We start from the raw sequence: 18,420 nt of genomic DNA, 5'->3' as shown, positions 1-18,420 counted from the left end.
AACATAAAATAATTAAGTTGCCCCCCCCAAAAATATTTTAAACAAGCAGATTACAGTAAATATAATTTTTTGAGTGTACATTAATTGAACATTAAGCAGTCTGTCTATTTATTATAGTTATACATTTCCTTACCCTTTGTTGGGTATAACAGTGAGACAGTCTCCAGTCTGTGCGTCCCATACACGGATCTGTCCTGCCAGGCAACAGCTGGCCAGCAGCATGCCATCACTGGCCAGACACTCAATGTCCTGAAGAGAGGTGCCAAAAGATCTTTTAAATATCTCAAGACTGTATTTATGGAAAAATAAATTCAATCCTGCATGACTCCAGTCAACGTACCATACTGTGACCTCTCAGCAGCAGAGGGGAAATTTCACTGATGGGGGGTGAATATCCGTACTCATCGCAGGGCAGGTCTCCACGACGACGACGGCCATGGGGCACACCGTTCTGCCCATAGTTTCGAGGGCAGAGCACACGATACAGACAGAAGAGTAAGAGCACCAGCAAAACACCAGCGAAAAGCCCAAGAGCTGCCACTCTGCACAAACACACACACATTATAAAGCATAAGAGACTTGTAGTGATACAATGAAATTAGCTTGGTGGCTCCAAGTGACCTTTAGCATTAAAGAAATATGAGAATAAACAATAGAAACAAAATAAATATTTAATAAATAAACAAATATATAAAAGTAAATAATAGATATAATTGCTCTATAATATTAATTTAACATTATATACAACAATGGGATTCATTTCGAGGGGAATTGGATAGTGCAAACAGTCAATCAGGAATTACATTGAACGATAGTAATGTAAATAATAATACAGATTGTTATCATCATTAAAACTATGTTAAACCTTAATATTCAAAACAACAGTCTAAAACAACCTGTCCAATCGATGCAAGATGTGCTTAAATACTGCCTATTTTTCCTTAAATGTGTCTACTGCAAAACAAATTACATTACACACTTCACTGAAAATGCCCCAGTACACTTTTTTTTGGTATTATCATTCATGAAGTGTGTGATACAGCCGTTTATGAATGTGAAAGGGTAACACTTTAGTTTAGGTCACAATTCACAGTATTACCAAACCATTAACTAACACTAATATCTTAATAATCTACTAATTATTAATAGCTGTTTATTAATAGTTAGTCAGGTAGAAGTGGGTTTTGGTTTAAGGTAGGATTAGGGATTTAGAGAATAAGATCATACCTTATTAGTACTTATAAACAGTTAATATCTTGATAACAGGCAGGTAGTTAATAGCGTGAATTGTAACCTGAACTAAAGTTTTACCTGTGAATGATCTGCATAGTTTCCCTCATTTAAAAGCAGACACTGGAGTTTATCAGAAAGGACTGATTCTGATCTGCCTGAAATGAGTCATCAGTAATTCAAGTCTTAGCCCAATTTGCATAATGCCAACCCTATGGTCTTCACTGGCCGCCAATGTGTGTGCACTTTGCTCTCAAACACAGTAGTTGTAACTGAGACCTTGAAGAGTTTGCTTTGTGACTGAATCGATATGGAAAAGCCAACACCATTGTGTTCACATCAGGGAACTCATGATAAAACGATGATTATCAAAATACAGTTGTCCCTCAATAAAATGATAACATGTTCAGGAAATGTTTGGTATGACATACTTATAAAGGCGAAATATTTAGCTCTCCAGTAAAATTGTAATACTTTTTCACTTTTTCACATTTTATTGTTTAATTTGAGGATTTTTTTCACAGCAATTCTTATTTCTTGTAGTTTGGCTGAAATAAAATATTTGAATAAAAAATAACAATATTATTTTCCACCTTGAGTAATAATAGTGAACATAATTAGCCTAGTAAAGCCTTTAATTAGCTCTTTAAGCTAAATACTGTCTATATATATCTATACCAAGTTAAATATTATGTTCTGTCATCATGGCAAAGATGAAAGAAATTCGTTATTAAAACAATTATGTTTAAAATGTGTCTCAGCTAAACAGCACTAGGTAAAAATTAAGAGTTAATAAAAGGAGTTGATAGTCAATAGGAACTAATAAATTGTCTTCAACTGTATAAGCTTCCTTGTGGAACTAAATGGCGCTGGTTTGTTTACAAGCAGATAGTCCTTATATCGATCATGCAACCAGCTCTAAAGGGAAATGCTTAAAAAGTAGGGAACAACCTAAATATCTCTGATTTAGCTGAAAGCAGGATGAAACAGTGCTGACTTGACATAGATATCAGCATCCCTGATAAATACATCAATTAAATAATTGAATTAATGAAATATTGGACATTATATGAGACCTCTAAAACAAAATGAAAAGAATTTATTAATGTACCAACATCTTGAACATCAGATCAGGGTGAGTGTTTACAACATGCAATACTATGCTTACATGGCATGCTGCTTAATCTAATGGAAAATATGTTGTATTTCTCGTAGTCATTTTAGTGCACGAAAATAAAATTTCTATCATTACAACTGATTTAGCTTTTGGTTCCTTTCCTGGACTATGATCATTTGAGGATGAGCCCTCAGATTTCATTTAAAGGGCACCTATTTTACCCCTTTTTCAAGGTCTGTAAAGTTTCAGCCCAAACACCAGTCAGATTATATATTATACCTTTCAGAATATTTGGAATTTTTCTGCTCTGAACAATATGTAGCTGTTTTTGTTGCCTTAGTCTTAATGCTAGTTCTCTACGCCCACCGTTCCCACCTGCCTGTCAGTGTGTCTAGGTCTCCGACTCAGATAAACAGCAGATAAACGTCAGATAAACAGCAACCGATTTCATGCTTGTGAGAAATACTACAGTGAGAACTTTCCCAATGATTATTTGATGTATTTGTTATGGAGTTAATTCAAGCTTTACTGCAATGTTGTTACAAAGTTCACACACACACACACACACACACACACACACACACACACACACACACACACCCACACACACACACACACACACTGCAAGCGTTTAACATTGCATGTTAAAATACACTGCTGCACGGACATCTGTTATGTTAATGTGCAAAATAAACCTGATTTAACGTCCACAACCCAGGATCTTTTCTAACTGTACTTACATGCGGCTGTGATGATAAAGATGGTAAAATCGCTATAATTCATAACAATCATGCACTGTTGATAAAGATTGATAATCTATAGACAGCGAGCTGAACAGATCGTTTAATCCCAGTTGCTTTGCGCACGTCCTGTCTTGTTGACAAGATTATACGTGTTAAAACGGAGACATGTTAATACGCGGATGTCAATAAATTCGGTGTGTGGGGAAACCGCACTCCTACATCACATTGCAGTCAGCCTCAAAATGGGAGGAATTTGGATCCTATTTTAATGTCAGGAAATTCAAAAAGAGATTTATTGTCTTTATGTTACCGCAATATAACTGTGAACACACTATACCTACAGACAGTTCTGTACAAAAATAATACAAAAATAATTTTCATCCTAGTCCTACTTTAAAGTATTTTAATTTGTGTTTCGAATATGAACAAATATGTAAAAAGAATTGTAACAACTTAGTAATTAAGTAATAATTAAATTATCTTTTTTGGCTGAACCAAATCTTTAAAGTGCCACATTAGTGGGCCAATAAATCAATTTAAAGCTGGCATTTGAACCCTCTTAAACTGGAACTTAAACCCTCGCAAAACAAGTCCCTCTAGAAATTCCAGTCAACACACTTCCACAAATGGGAATTCTAGGTAAACAAGATCTCAGTTTGTGCACTCAGTGTTGATGTTTTCCTTACGGAGTAAAAACAGTAAACAGAAAACAGTAAACGCAGGCAGGGGGCCAGGCTTTAAAAAAAACCTGACCTATATCCATCTGATGCGTATCTAACCACCATAACAACAACCTCAAAGATAAAAGCAAAGCCTTGAAACAATGACCTTCAATGCCGCAATCAGAGTGTGTTTGTTTAAGAACAAGGCTATTGTTTGTCTCTGCAGTCGCATAGTTGGACCTTTAGTGTGTGCTAATATGCAATATGAATGAGGGCTTGTTGTTAATCAGTAACAGTTCCATGTATAAATGAGAAATGTAGGTGTTTGTTTGCTTAAAAGAATATTTTGGCCATGAGGTTTAAAACCTCTTGACATTTGTTCACAGAAAGAGCACAAAGGGAAGCGGTAATGCACGTTTTCTGAGTAAAGTCACTGAGCAACTTACAGATTAGCAATGAATGACTGCTGTCTGATCTATAAATACAACAAGGTGTGAAACGAACAAAGAAATTCCATTCCGATTCATAAAACCCTCTGATGAGCACACAAAGAGCGGAGGAGTTTTAGAAAAGAGAAGGGAGGCTTTATTTGTTGTAACACGACAAGCCTGGTGAAATGTGTTTCTGTGATATACCATAACCACAAATACAATTGTTAAAAACTAATATTACTAACTAATATTTCTCAAGAAAATGTAAGTCTTCTGATTTTTACTAGCCTTGTCAAAAAACAAGCTAAATTAAAGATATGTTAAATAAAAGTCAAACAATAAGAAAAAATATGTAAAATATAAACAATAAACAATGTGCGAGTGAAATTGAGAATCTGAGGGTATTTTTTGTTACTTTTATGCTTTCTTTAACGCAGTGCCACAGGCTGGTGTGTGATACTTAAATTTGACTCATAATGAAAGACAATAAAATTAATAAAATTTTAATAAATGTAAACAAAGTTTTATATACGCTACCATTCAGAATTTTGAGGTCACTAAGATTTTGTCTGAATAGTTTTTAAAAATCTCAGAATGTTTTAGTAATATTAATAATGGTTTTATTCATATTTTTTTTAAAATTATTTCAATTTCTTCCAAATATAAAATATTATAAAGGGAACATTAGGAGGAACTGTAATAAATGATATGACAAACAAATTTTTCCGATTTATTATTAACTACTATTATTAACTCTTCTGAAGCAGGGTTTCTGCAGATATCATGTCAAATTTAAGACTTTAAGACCTTAAGATCATCAAGTATTAAATTTAAGACCTATATTACAATATCAAAAACACGCATATACAGACAAATTGCAAAATCCCAAAATTAGTGGCAAAATAAATGTAACCAAATTGAACAGTACAAAAGGCATGTCAGATGCGTCACATCGCGCAACTTACGAAACGGAAGAGGCTTTTAAACTGGATGCGTTCGCCATTGAGCTATTCTTTTAAATGACAGCGGATAGTCAAAAGAAACAGACAGTAAAATCAGACGGATAAACAGAGAAGTAGAACAATTCTTGGACTAAGTCATACAATTAATATCATTAAAGATTTTTCAATAAATAGTTTTTTATTATTTTTATAATTTATTATAATAATTATAAGGATTTTTTATAACCATTCAAGATTTTCTAAATCAAACTTTGATGCATCACTGTTATTAAAATTAAATATTTAATGGCAATAGAACATGAGTTGCTCTACAATTGTTTTTTTTGTTTTTTTATGGCAAATTATGCGAGTCTGCGTGAACCGTTCGCACGAGTTTCAGAAAACTGATTGGCTATTGCATGTTTATCTTATTTGTAGTTGTAATACTGCAAATTACAATTGGACAAGTGAAACTACATGAACTACAACACCACGAAAACCAAGCAACAACAACAGAAAAAGAATTTAAATAAGCATTACATGTAGTGTTACATGGACATCGGAAAAATAAGACCTGTGCAAAAATATTTACGACCTAGAACCGCGATTTTAAGACTTTTTAAGGCCTTAAATTTAGATTTTTAAATTTTAGACTTTTTAAGATTCCGCGGAAACAGTGTGAAGTTATAAATATTGCCAATGTGCCATCAAGACGTTGACATGTTTATCATCATTTGAAAAAATGTCATCAAAATTATGGTTTACTGAAATGCGGAAATATAAATAGGAAATCCAGAAAAACTGGAAGTATTTAAACACTGTTTTTTTATAAAGCACATTTATTATCCACAATTTCTCCAAATACAATCTTTGAAGAGTAATGTTTAAAAATGAAATATTTAAATATGAAAATATTATAGAGGAAATAATGGAGATTTTTTATTACAGTTGGTCAGACCAATAAATGTATTATGACAAACATTTATTGTTTTAACACCAAAAAAATTTTCGGCTCAGTCCCTTTATTAATCCGGGGTCGCCACAGCGGAATGAACCGCCAACTTATCCAGCACGTTTTACTCAGCGGATGCCCTTCCAGCCGCGACCCATCTCTGAGAAACATCCACACACACATTCACACTCACACACTACGGACAATTTAGCCTACCCAATTCACCTGTACAGCAAGTCTTTGGAGTGTGGGAACCCCCGCAATTGCAGGGAGAACATGCAAATTCCACACAAAAAATGCCAACTGGCCCAACCGAGGCTCGAACCAGTGACCTTCTTGCTGTGAGGCAATAGCACTACCTACTGCGCCAACTCAACTCAACTCAACTCACTTTATTTCTATAGCACTTTCACAAATCACAATGGATTACCAAAGTGCTGTACATAAAATCAAATAAAAAAAGCATGTAAAATATACATAAAACCAAAATACATAAACTCGTATCACATGATTAAAAGCTAAAGAAAATAAGTGTGTTTTCAGTGACCTCTGAAACGACTCAAAAGTTTGAGCTGTTCTTACAAAGAGTGGGAGATCGTTCCAGAGTCTTGGAGCTGCTACTGAGAAAGCTCTATCCCCTCGACATTTTAAGCGTGATCTAGGAACTTGCAAATAGAGACGATCCATAGAGCGAAGAGATCTCACAGGTTGGTGCATAATAATTAGCTCAGAGATATACTCAGGGGCCAGGCCGTGGAGGGATTTAAAAACATACAACAGAACTTTGTACTGAATTCTAAACTGGATTGGCAACCAGTGTAGGGAAACAAGTACAGGTGTAATGTGCTCTCGTTTTTTTGTGCCTGTTAAAAGCCTGGCAGCTGCGTTCTGGACCAGCTGCAGTCGCGAGAGAGAGGCTTGACTCACACCCAGATACAATGCGTTGCAATAGTCCAGACGAGAAGAAATAAAAGCATGCACAACTTTCTCCAAATCACTGAAAGAGAGGATAGGCTTTAGCTTGGCAATATATCTAAAATAGAAAAAACTATTTTTGACAACCGCATTAATTTGCCGATCAAATTTTAGTCAAAGATGACACCAAGACTCTTTACTGAGGGATGTATTTTCCCAGGAAGCAATGACAGATTGCTATTAGAGTCTGAACCTTTTTGGCCAAAAACAATAATCTCACACTTATCTTCATTCAGTTGGAGAAAATTGCCAATGCGTTGCCAATAATAATTTTTCTGAATTATTATTATAATTATTATTTTTAACTATTATTACTATTATTACTATTATTGCTGAAGTTGTTAATGTGCTATCAAAATATATGTTTATTATCATTTGGAAGAAATGTCATCAAATTTGTGTTTTTCTGAAATGCATAAATATAAATAGGAAACTGGAGATATTTTTTTTCATAAGCCACCTTTTTCCATAATTTAATATAATTTAATTTAAATAGTAATGTTTAAAAACAAAAACAAAGCATGAATGAATCGTTTTGCCTTTTGCTGCCCAAGCTATGGATTAATTCAGCCTTTGTAAAATCAGCTTAAGCTCTTAAACAGCAGAAGTGAGAGACTGACTTGTAGAGTGTGAGGTCAGTCTGCAGATCAGAAGTCTTGATGCTGGGAGGAGGAGGAGGAGCGTGCTGTGTGTCCTGCGGGTGCCGAGTGTCTATGGCCTCCTGTGGGCTCAGATGAAGCGTCACGGGGATGACTGGAAGAATGCTGATGTACCTGAGGGCATCGGAGATGTGCATGAGCACAAGCTGAAACACAGACAAACTTTTAGAAACCATACGAAGAGCGCACCTTTTTGCAAGAGTGATGTTGTAATAGCTGAAGAGCGAGGGCCAGTGGCGGAAAGAAAGCCTCCTCCACAGCTCCTCATCTTCAGAGCCCCAGGTGATCTGAGGGCTTGAGACGGGGGCGACTCCTGGACGGGCTGCTCGGTGGCCCTGGGACTGGTTTTCGGGAAGAGGAGTGGGTTCAGGGGCAGGGAGGACGCTCAGTGTGCTGGTCGGGTGTCCGCCGGGAAATACTGGAGCAACACCCAGGTGAGGAGGAAGCCCTGCCTCCCCAAGAGGACTCTGCTCGGACACTTGAGCTGCAAGGAAAGTCCTCAGACCAGCAGGGTCAGTGTAGACCAAGATTCCAATCCAGATTACAGTGCCAACCTATTAAACACATCAGCAACAATATTAGATCACATTACAAATAATATTAAATTAAAGTGAAAATACATTTTAGAATAGCGTTAATTTATTAGTTTAGAAAAAAGGCTTTTGCAAAGTATTTAGGCCCAATCCCAATTCTATTTTTGTACCCTACCCCTTCCACTTGGGCCTTACAACTGAGGGTTAAGGGGAAGGGCTTCAAAATTTACCCCTAAGAATTGGGACAGCACTACACCACCTGCACACATCATCATATGTCCTCGCGATCTCCTGCTTCATGTGTGATCAGATGATTGCGACTGCTGTAGTTATTCTAGTTGTGTTTTTTTTGGTATTTATCTTGAGGAAATCACTGAAGGTATATATTATGTTATCATAACGATCTAATGTGGCAATAAGATCGTAACTGTACTGTGTATTTACACAGTGGGCATATTCATCTATGTAAACACACCAAAAACAACATTAATATTATAGCAAACACTGTAAAATCCCAATTGACAGTCACTAGACATTACTGAAAGGGTATTCGAGTGTCAGAATGCTGTGAGACTGCTGTACAGGAGTTATTAATAGGGATTATAGATTGCAAAATTTTGCGGGTTTTTTTTTTTTGCGTTTTTTTTTTTTTTAAAAGCATGACAGTAAAACATGAACGCAGTTATGAATATATTAAAACATACGTTTGTTTGTCGTAAAAATTCGTAATAATGACAAAAAATACTAATTTGTGGATCTCCTTACTTCCGGGTTCAGCAATACTGAAATTTTCTTACCCCTTGATTTCAAGTGTGGTCCTGAAAATTTTTTTTCGAAGGGCTATTCACCCCTTCCCCTTAGCTCTACACCTTTAAGCTAAAGAGAATTGGGACACACCTACCCCTTGGCATGCACCGCAAAACGAGGGGTAGGGGTAAGGGGAAGGGCTGAGGGGTAGAATTAGGATTGGGCCTAAATTTGTTTAAAAATACAGTAAAAAAAAACACTGTAATATTGTTAGATATTAATATAATCCAAACAAATGGTCTCCTGTTATCTTGTAAAATTATATTTTGGTCCTGAGTGCTAGGCTGAATATTCACTGGGTTTCTACAGCTTTCATCAATTCAAATTTTAAGACCATTATGAATGGAATTGCAGACTTATACAAGGCTAAAAGGTAAGATTTTTTTTTCTGATGGCCCAGTTAAAACATAAAAAAATTACAAATGCTGTTGTAAGGAAGATAATTAAACCATCTTACTAAATAGTTAAAGGTGCCGTAGGTGATCTGCTAAAATGCTAACCGCTTAGCATAGTATCTTTGTACGGCAGTGAGAGACTGTATTTCAAAGCCACGCCTCTCGAAATCGTGAACGCGTGCACCATGTTACAACAGCAGACACTAATTCATGTCATTCGCCAGTTAGTTAGTGTTTGGCCGCCCAGGCGGCGTGGAGGAATTACATTTAAGCCATATTTACATGCTATTCCAGAGCAAATATTCAGAGAAGCGTGGAATACAGTATAGGAAGGCAAAATGAACAAATGTGAATATAAAAGCAACTTCAGCTCAATAAAGCAGGCTAGGCAAAATATTGCTACTTACTGATGTTTTGTTGTTAAACTAAATAAAAATCTACATTATTGTTGCTGTCAAAGGTCCCTTATAAAACTGAAAATTGTTAAATCAATCTTTTGCCGGGAGATTTTTAGTGGCTGAACAACAATGTGCATATAACCCATTCATAACACAACACAATCTAATATAAGCTTAGCCTGACTAAAATAGTTTTAAAACAGAACATTACCTGTCTAACAGTAATACTTCAGCTATGGTGTCTTCCTTCCTCCAGCGTGCAAAAGTAACTCCAATATTGATTCAGGATTTTCAAAACATTCTATTCAGCATTTGATTTCACTGCATCAGTGATTGTTTCGTGAATGCGCAGCGCTCATGCAGGCAGGCACACGTGAATGGCTAATATGCATGAACGGATGCGCCGAAGTCCGAATCTACATATGCTGACAGACAGTTTGGGCTACTTATAGGAATTATGGCAGATGTCGGAATGACAATATTTAATTGGATGAACATTTTTACATTTTAAATTTGTTTTATGTCTCCCCAGAATATAAAAATACAGATAAACACATATATCATTTACTGCAATCAGTACTGTTGGACTGTAGAGAGACTTTAAACCAGCACAACAAAAAATGTTTCTGAAGACAATCACCTACTGCACCTTTAACAAATAAACTTGTCACATTTTTATTGAGATGGAATGTAAGTGATTGAGTGTTGACCCAATTGGGTAGCTATACATAGGAAAATTAAGACCTGTTTAAAATGATTTAAGACCTACATCACAATATTTCCATGAATTTAAGACTTTTTAAGGCCCTGAAGATTCAGCAGTCATTAAGCAGTGTTTAGGATTATTGGATAAATAAAAACTAACATTTAAATTTATATTTTAAAAAAAAATTCTAGTTCTACATCAGTATCACTTTTTAATCGATTTCTATTCTGTACTTTTAGAAGGAAAAAAACATAATTCTAATAAATTATAATAATTATTAGTAATTATGTTTCTCTCTCTCAATCAAATATAAATTAATAATTGTTTCTCTCAACAAAACATAAATATATAATTGTCTCTCTAAATAAAACATAAATGTTTAGTTGTATAATGCATTATACTAACTATAGTAATATTAATATAGACTATTATACTATTATTATACTAACTGTATAATTTATATATATTTTTTTATTTGTTGCATTGATTACTTCTATATTTCAAAGTTTTAAGCCAATTTGGAAAAGATATTTGCCCCTCATGGTTTGTCATCATTTGCTGAAGTTTTCTTTCTTGAAAACTCTCGCCTCTGGCTTTCTTAGTTATCGGAGGAGGTGCTCTTTAGTAGGTCGTCCTTCAACAGTGACATGCATATTGAACTGAACTCAATCTACTAAAGACCACGCTACATTCTTCCATTACTCTGCTCCCTGCATGACATGCTGATTATGTCCCACAAACTGAAAATTACTATTTTAAAAATAATTTTCCTTAACGTAAAGGTATATGAAAGTGTTTTATAATTCTAGATATTTGAATGTTTAATCTGTTTAAAATGTTTTAATATTATTGTTATTTAAAACAGTTTTTACATCCGTTTAAAATGTTTTTTAAAAAAAGTTTTAAAAGGAGCTATATAAAAATAAATTATTATTATTTTTATCAGAATTCACATTTGTATAAAAAATACAGTAATTAATAAATAATAAAAATGCATTGTAAAAAGTAAAGAAACATCTTAAATGCTACTTTTGATAAATTGAATGCATGTTTGCCAAATAAAAACTTTAATTTCATTAATTAATCAAAAAATAATAATAACTAGACCCCAATCTTTTGAACAGTAGCATAACAGAAATTGTTCTTTTATTATTAACAGCACAGAACAATAACATCAAATCTTTTCAAATCAATCATTATTTACCATGATGATCCGCTGTGCCAGGCGAGTGCGGGCTAAGAAATACACCACCCTCAGCCTCTTGGGCAAGCGGAGGTTGCGAAACGCTGGAGTCTGCAGAGTGATGGTGTGTGGTGAGGGACGAGGCGGTGGAGGCGTCTCCCGGGGACGTAAAGTGCCCGGTTTAGGAGGAGGCATCCCTGCTTCTGCTGGCAGACGTCTGTTGAGATCAGCCAACTGTTGTGGCAGAGACATCAATGTGAGGGAAAAGATAACAAAACGGAATGTTCAGTACACCGTATTTGGCTGATTTATGAATATGTCATGGAGTTGTGAAAGAAATGTTCCCTGTGTGGGCGTTTCTCACCTCCATGCGGCGGATGTCAATAGACAGCACAGTGGTGAAGAAAAACATCTGAAGGAAGAAATCGGACACCAGACCCACCACAGCAAACAGACAGAACTCCTACATGCACAGGACAACAGGGGGAAGGTGTGAAGCGTTTGCTAACTGACATAATGCAACTACTGCTAAGAGTAGGTTGCATACTTTTGTTGCATACTCACCTGAATAGCTGGGACAAATGTGAAGTATCCAATGAGGATGATGCACAGCTCAGTGGCCATATTCTTCATGATTGACCAGCTCTCGTTGCTCAGACCTTAATGGAAAAACCAAAGTATGAAAATAAATCATTTTTGCACTACTTACTTTATACTTTTATCAATCTATACAAAATGTCATTGTATTTTGCACTGTCTAAAGTGCTTGACATAAAAGTGATTTGATTTAAGGATGTAAAAGTCTAATAAAATAAGCAAACAGTTTTTACAAAGTGCAAAATTACAAAAGCTTATTTATTATGTAAGGTTTTTATAGAATTTTCTGATGTTTCTAGCAGAAGTGTCAATGTACAGAGTATAAACAGAAATCAAAGAATGAAATTCAATACCTTTTAAGACCTTTTTAAAAGACACTTTCCATACATTTTAAGACCTTTTAACCACTTCAACTAGAAACAATGGCGAATATTTTACTTACAATATATTTACTAAATATTAATGTAAGAAACTAATCCAAAACTAAAACATTACTTATACACTAAATAAAAATCTATTAAATCTAGCTAATTCAGCAGGTTTACGCCTAACTGCAGAAATAATGGTGTTGCCTTTGTTACTGCGGTAAACAAAACAGGATGATGCCAAATCTAGTAGGATATCATTGATTTCATGATCTAGAGAGCATCCTGATATTCACAGATTTAATTCAGGCAAACTTTAGCATAAAACCATAGATGGCATAATCAAAAATGCTATACAAATTAATACCTTGCAAAAAAGCATTTAAGACTTTTTAATGGCATTAAATTTCTCTACATTGATTTATCAACTTTTATTACTTTAAGACCCCTCGGACACCCTGATGTAACATAATTTTATTCTGCATTATTCCAACTGTAATGTTTGAATGATAAAATAAAAAAAACTGAAATGAACTTTACTCAATCAATTATGAATGCATATAAATTTTTTTGTTATATGGAATATTTTAAAGTTTTTTAGGGATGTTAATTAAAATAAATAAACCATGTGTGTGCAAAGCAGTATTTTATGTATAAATCATACATGTCTCAATAATAATTATGTGTTTGGATATTATTACTTCTTTTTTTTATCTGGGTAAAAAATTCTGGAAAAAAAAAACAAAAAACAAAACACAAACTATCAATTTTGGGTACATATTCAGATATTCAGGGCTCAACAATAAGGACTGCCTGATGGCCTGGACTGTGGACAGGATCGTTACTGGCCTGATCGACTAAAGTTTAATTTGTCTGCGACAATTTGTCAATAGGGTATATGCAGAGCAAGTGTTTCCTCCCATACTAATAAACTTCCGGTAAACAGTTATTGTGACTTTTTTCCATTTTATATGGTTCCTTTTACAGCATCGATGTTGTAATGTAATTAAAATACAATCAGTTAAATAGACTTTGCCATTCATTTAGTTGCTCAATTGTAAAACGAGATGAAAACCCGTTTACTCGCACGCAACCATTAGAATTGGCAAGCTATCGTAGAAGCTCCATTGAATATACAGGGGTAAAATAAATGTTCATATTTTATTTAAGACATCGGGGAAATTTTTTATTTAATGCAGTGCTTCTTGTACAATTTGAGACTGACTTTATATGGAATATCACACAGCTAGTGGAGACTGATTTTTAAAGAAAACAGACCTTAAATGCGCCGATTTTGTAATGCCATACAGTTCACTGGAAGTGTTTAACCCAGGTTAGCAGGTCTGAAGTCGTAAACACCATATTGCTTTTCAGTTCCTCATATTTGCATAGATGTTGTGAGCATGTTATTTTTTCCGTAACCTGGTAAAAATAAGTATAGCGAAGAGACTAAAACATCAAATTATGAGGCTAACATATTGGAAGCAGACATTCACGTGGGTACTACATGATGAAACCAATGTAAGTGAGGTTTTGCACAGTTTGCCGTTAGTTTGGCAAGTCAGACACTTTTTTGTTAAATAATTTAAAACTGCAATAAAGTACCTAATAATACCAAAATACCATGTCATGGCATATCTAAAGCTAGGAAAAATGACATATTTCACCCAAGGCTTAAATAATAGACTCTTAAAAGTGTGAAGGCCATTTCTGTCATATTTTGAGAACATATTAATTCCAAATACTTGAATTGTAAGGGCCCTCCCCTCAACTTGCCGCTAAATCTATTAATTTTATTTTATTTATTTTTTTTTTATGATTGATTATTATTTTTTCCTTTTGTATTATATACTGTTTGTTTCACGTACTTCATTCTTGTATACAATTCAGTTTCTCTGTTACGATCTTCAGTTTTTTTTCTATTTAATAAAAAACTTGTCTACTACTGCAGTAAAGTACCTGCAAATTTTCCATACTGCTCTTTTTGTTGACATAGCAATTTTGCTCAATAATCATTTATTAAATTTGTTTAAATATTTAAATTTTAGATTTACACAAACACGTTATTTTTGACAGATTATTGAATATATGTGGCTAAGAGATAGCTATAAATGTTTTGTGTGTGCGTGTGTGGGGGTGGTGGGGAACCACTGGCTTGACCGGGCCAGTCAAAAAAATCCTTAGCGTTGAACCCTGATATTGTAACAGAGCAGATTATTGCATCATGCCTGACCTTGAGCGATACGCAGTTTGACTTCAAGGTCGACAGGCGTTGACACTACAGACTTGGTGAGGACTAGAACATTCTCCAAACCAATTACCACCACAAGGTAGGGGAAGATTTCCCTGAAAAACAGCAGCAGATAAGACAAATAAGATTTTAAAAGTCAACCAAAACCAACTAGAGAGTGTGAAAATATTTACACAACAACACAGCATTTAGTAAAAAAATTCAATGCATGAAATATGAGGAATGAATACACTAGCCAAACAGAAACACATCCACTCAAGTCAAAAAACATACAATTCTGTTAATAATCCATTGTATGCTGGATCAATATGATGTTCGCATGTGGCCCAGATATTGTGTTTGCGCTGAACGTGAGCGAACCCAAATTTGTTTGGACAGCTTGAACTCACACCACTGTGACTTTAAGTCCATACATGCAGTCTTATAGGCTGGTCGAGGACTATCCCTGCCCACTCAAACACTTGTTGGCTATCAAATGTCAATTTTATCAACTGGTTATACATCAACCTGCTTCAAGATCAAAAGTGAATGTTTTATACGTGAGGGATTAAGTCAACAGCAGGCCAGTCATGTTTATGCACAGAATCAGGCTAGTAGTGTGTGAACAAAGGGTGTGTTTTGGCTGAGCTCCTACCCTCCGTTCAGTGTAGGTGTGAGGCCAAACAAGGTGCAGAGTCCCACTGACATGAGTAGAGAGCTGAGGACCGTCACCACCGCAGCCAGCGCCAAACCCCATTTTGACCTCACCATGTCAATCTTTCCTGGGATGTCAGAGTGAACAAGTATTAGCTGAAGTGTTTTTGCCACTAGCACAATAATGACTTCCTTCAGCTTTAGTATACACGTGCAAAACTTTAGGATTTTTCATTAGTTTTAGTTTTTATTTCATTTTAACTTTTTGTTTTCTAATTCAGATCGTTTAAATTAGTTGTTAGAGGCAGATTTACTAGTTTTTATTAATTTCTATATTTTGAAATTGCTTAGTTTTAGTTTCAGTATTAGTAAAAAAAAAACTGTTTTACTTTTTTATTGTTTATAAAACTAGAATATTTGTTAGGTGCAAGATACAAAATCATCAGAAAATTGTATAATAACTAAACCATAGATATGTTTTTGAAATCTGTATTCAGAGGACACTTGACCACTACCATCTACCCATCCTCAAATTCAAACACAACAGCACACAAGATAGCAGGTCTAAGTACCATTCAATATGTGTGCTTCTGGGGTTAGATACACAGGTACAATTCTCCCATGTTAATTGCTCCCAATTTAGTCAGCAATCATAATTTCAGTCTGTTAAAACATCACTATGATCTAAAAAGTTTCTTAAAATGAATGTTTGCAACCAAACTGAAGTATGATTCACTTATTTAAATTCCATTACGATTTTCTGTCATTCTGTTATTTATTTCTGTGAAATAAACGTATGTTTCGTCAGATCCTCTTATTTAATCCCTTTGTCTACCCGTGCTGCAGTTGTTCAAGTTTATTTCAATCCCAGCAGGCTATCATGTACTGTTTGTGTTCGGTTTACTGAATCACACATGAGCATTAATATGAGTACACCAGTTCTCAAATCCGATCTCTGTGTAAAGTTACTGTTCTAATAATTGGGCTTGATCTGGCCCATGGCAACAGGAGTCCAAGGTGCCGTACGGCTCAAAAACCTAGCATTGCGAAGTAAATAGATTTACTTCTAAAAAGGCTTATGTATTAAATATATTTACAAAGACTAAAACGAAGGATGTTTTTGCTATAATTTTAGGTAGTTTCAGTAAGTTTTGCATGTACACAATGCAGTTTTAGTTAGTTCTAGTTTTTAAAAAGAAATTATTTCATTTAACGAAAATGTTTTTTTAATTCTAGTTTTTGTTTTTTTTCCGTTAACTCTAATAACCTTTGTGCAAACCTCTGATGGAATGAGGGTACATGGACACATTCTTGACGCTGAACGTGCTGTTCTTAGGATAAATGCTAGGCCAGACTGAAAACCCCTTTGGCAAATGCTCAGTTGGAAATCTGTTACGCTAATCCAAAAGCTTTCTGCTGCCAATTTGTCGTTTTGTCTACAGGCACCTGGCAACATGGCAAATTTCAACACTCCCTAATGTTATTAAAACTTTGCAGAATAATCCATAGAGAAAGAAAAATACAAGTCCTTAGATGCCCATCAAAGGGTTTTGACTTTCTCTCTGGTAAACAGTAAACAAATAAATAAATTTAATATAATTGATTTACAGGTGAAGTCAGAATTATGAGCCCACCTGTATATTCTTTTCCAAAATTTTTTTCAAACGGAAAGATTTATTTCAACACTTTTCTAAACATTATAGTTTTAATAACTCATTTCTAATAACTGATTTATTTTATCTTTGCCATGATGACAGCAAATAATATTTTACTAGACATTTTTCAAGATACTAGTGTTCATTAAAGTGACATTTAAAGGCTTAACTAGGTTAATTAGGGTTATTACTAGGGCAAATTAGGGTAATTAGGCAAATCATTGCATAATGATGGTTTATTCTGTAGGCAATTGAAAAAGATATTGCTTAAGCTAATAATATTGACCATAAAATGTTATTAATAATTTAAAAACTGATTTTATTCTAGCTAAAAATAAAAAAAATAAAAAACTTTCTCCTGAAGAAAAAATATTGTAGGAAATACAGTGAAAAATTCCTTGATCCGTTAAACATAATATGGGAGATATTTAAAAAAGACAAAAATATTCACTGGAAGGCTAATAACACTGACTTTACCTGTATATATTTATTGTTTGTAACAAAATGTTATAGCAGTTTTTTCACGCAAGATGACTCTTGAAAGTATGTGGCCCATTAAACTAAAATATTTCTGGAATTTTCTACATACATTTTAAAGGAGTAACTTATTGTTTACAAATCACTGAGACACAGTGATATCCTCTGTTGTAACTCCAAGCTTACAATGTGACAAATTACATTCCACAATCATGTAGCACATAACACACAAACAATGCATGTACAGTACTGTTCACTATTTTGTGGTTGGTAATGTTCATTTTTCATGTTTCTTATGGCTGCATCTACTTGATCAAAAACACAGCAAAAACACTAATACTGTGAAATATTGGTGCAATATTGTTTTTCCTGTAGCTCAGATGGTAGAGCATGCTGCTAACAATGGCAAGGCTGTGGGTTGAGCCTCAGGAAAAACAAGAACTGATTAAAAATAAAAGTGTACATTCAAGTACCGTGAATCGCTTAGATAAGGTTAGATAAAGGTGTCTGCCAAGTGTTTAAAAGAAAATTAAAAATATTCTAAAACAAGGTTTCTGCAGGTTTTACAAAGTTAACTTTAAGACTTTTAAAGACCTTTTTATGACCATTATGAACACATTTTTACACTTTTAGGCTAAATGCTAAATATTTAAAAAAAATATCCCAGTTAAAAAAGGTTGTCACTTGATAATACAATAGCAATAATTTAG

General features: G+C 34.5%; 1 protein-coding gene across 3 annotated transcripts in view; it reads right to left on the bottom strand.

Annotated features, from left to right (window-relative positions):
* scap (SREBF chaperone) overlaps positions 1-18,420 on the bottom strand; it is a 65,219-nt gene that overhangs the window by 12,484 nt on the left and 34,315 nt on the right. For all 3 annotated transcript variants that reach the window (XM_087287685.1, XM_087287686.1, XM_087287684.1), the window contains exons 8-16: positions 15,580-15,706; positions 14,928-15,040; positions 12,297-12,391; positions 12,097-12,195; positions 11,754-11,966; positions 7,900-8,264; positions 7,672-7,824; positions 341-542; positions 134-249 (exon numbers count right to left, since the gene is read on the bottom strand). In XM_087287685.1, the coding sequence (XP_087143811.1) occupies positions 134-249; positions 341-542; positions 7,672-7,824; positions 7,900-8,264; positions 11,754-11,966; positions 12,097-12,195; positions 12,297-12,391; positions 14,928-15,040; positions 15,580-15,706 (1,483 nt within the window). The remainder of the gene's footprint in view (positions 1-133; positions 250-340; positions 543-7,671; positions 7,825-7,899; positions 8,265-11,753; positions 11,967-12,096; positions 12,196-12,296; positions 12,392-14,927; positions 15,041-15,579; positions 15,707-18,420) is intronic.

The sequence above is a fragment of the Danio rerio genome, chromosome 16, assembly GCF_052040795.2.
Source record: "Danio rerio strain M-AB ecotype USA chromosome 16, GRCz13ab, whole genome shotgun sequence".
In the NCBI taxonomy this organism is placed as follows: Eukaryota; Metazoa; Chordata; class Actinopteri; order Cypriniformes; family Danionidae; genus Danio; species Danio rerio.
This window is presented reverse-complemented; position numbering and strand designations above follow the sequence as displayed.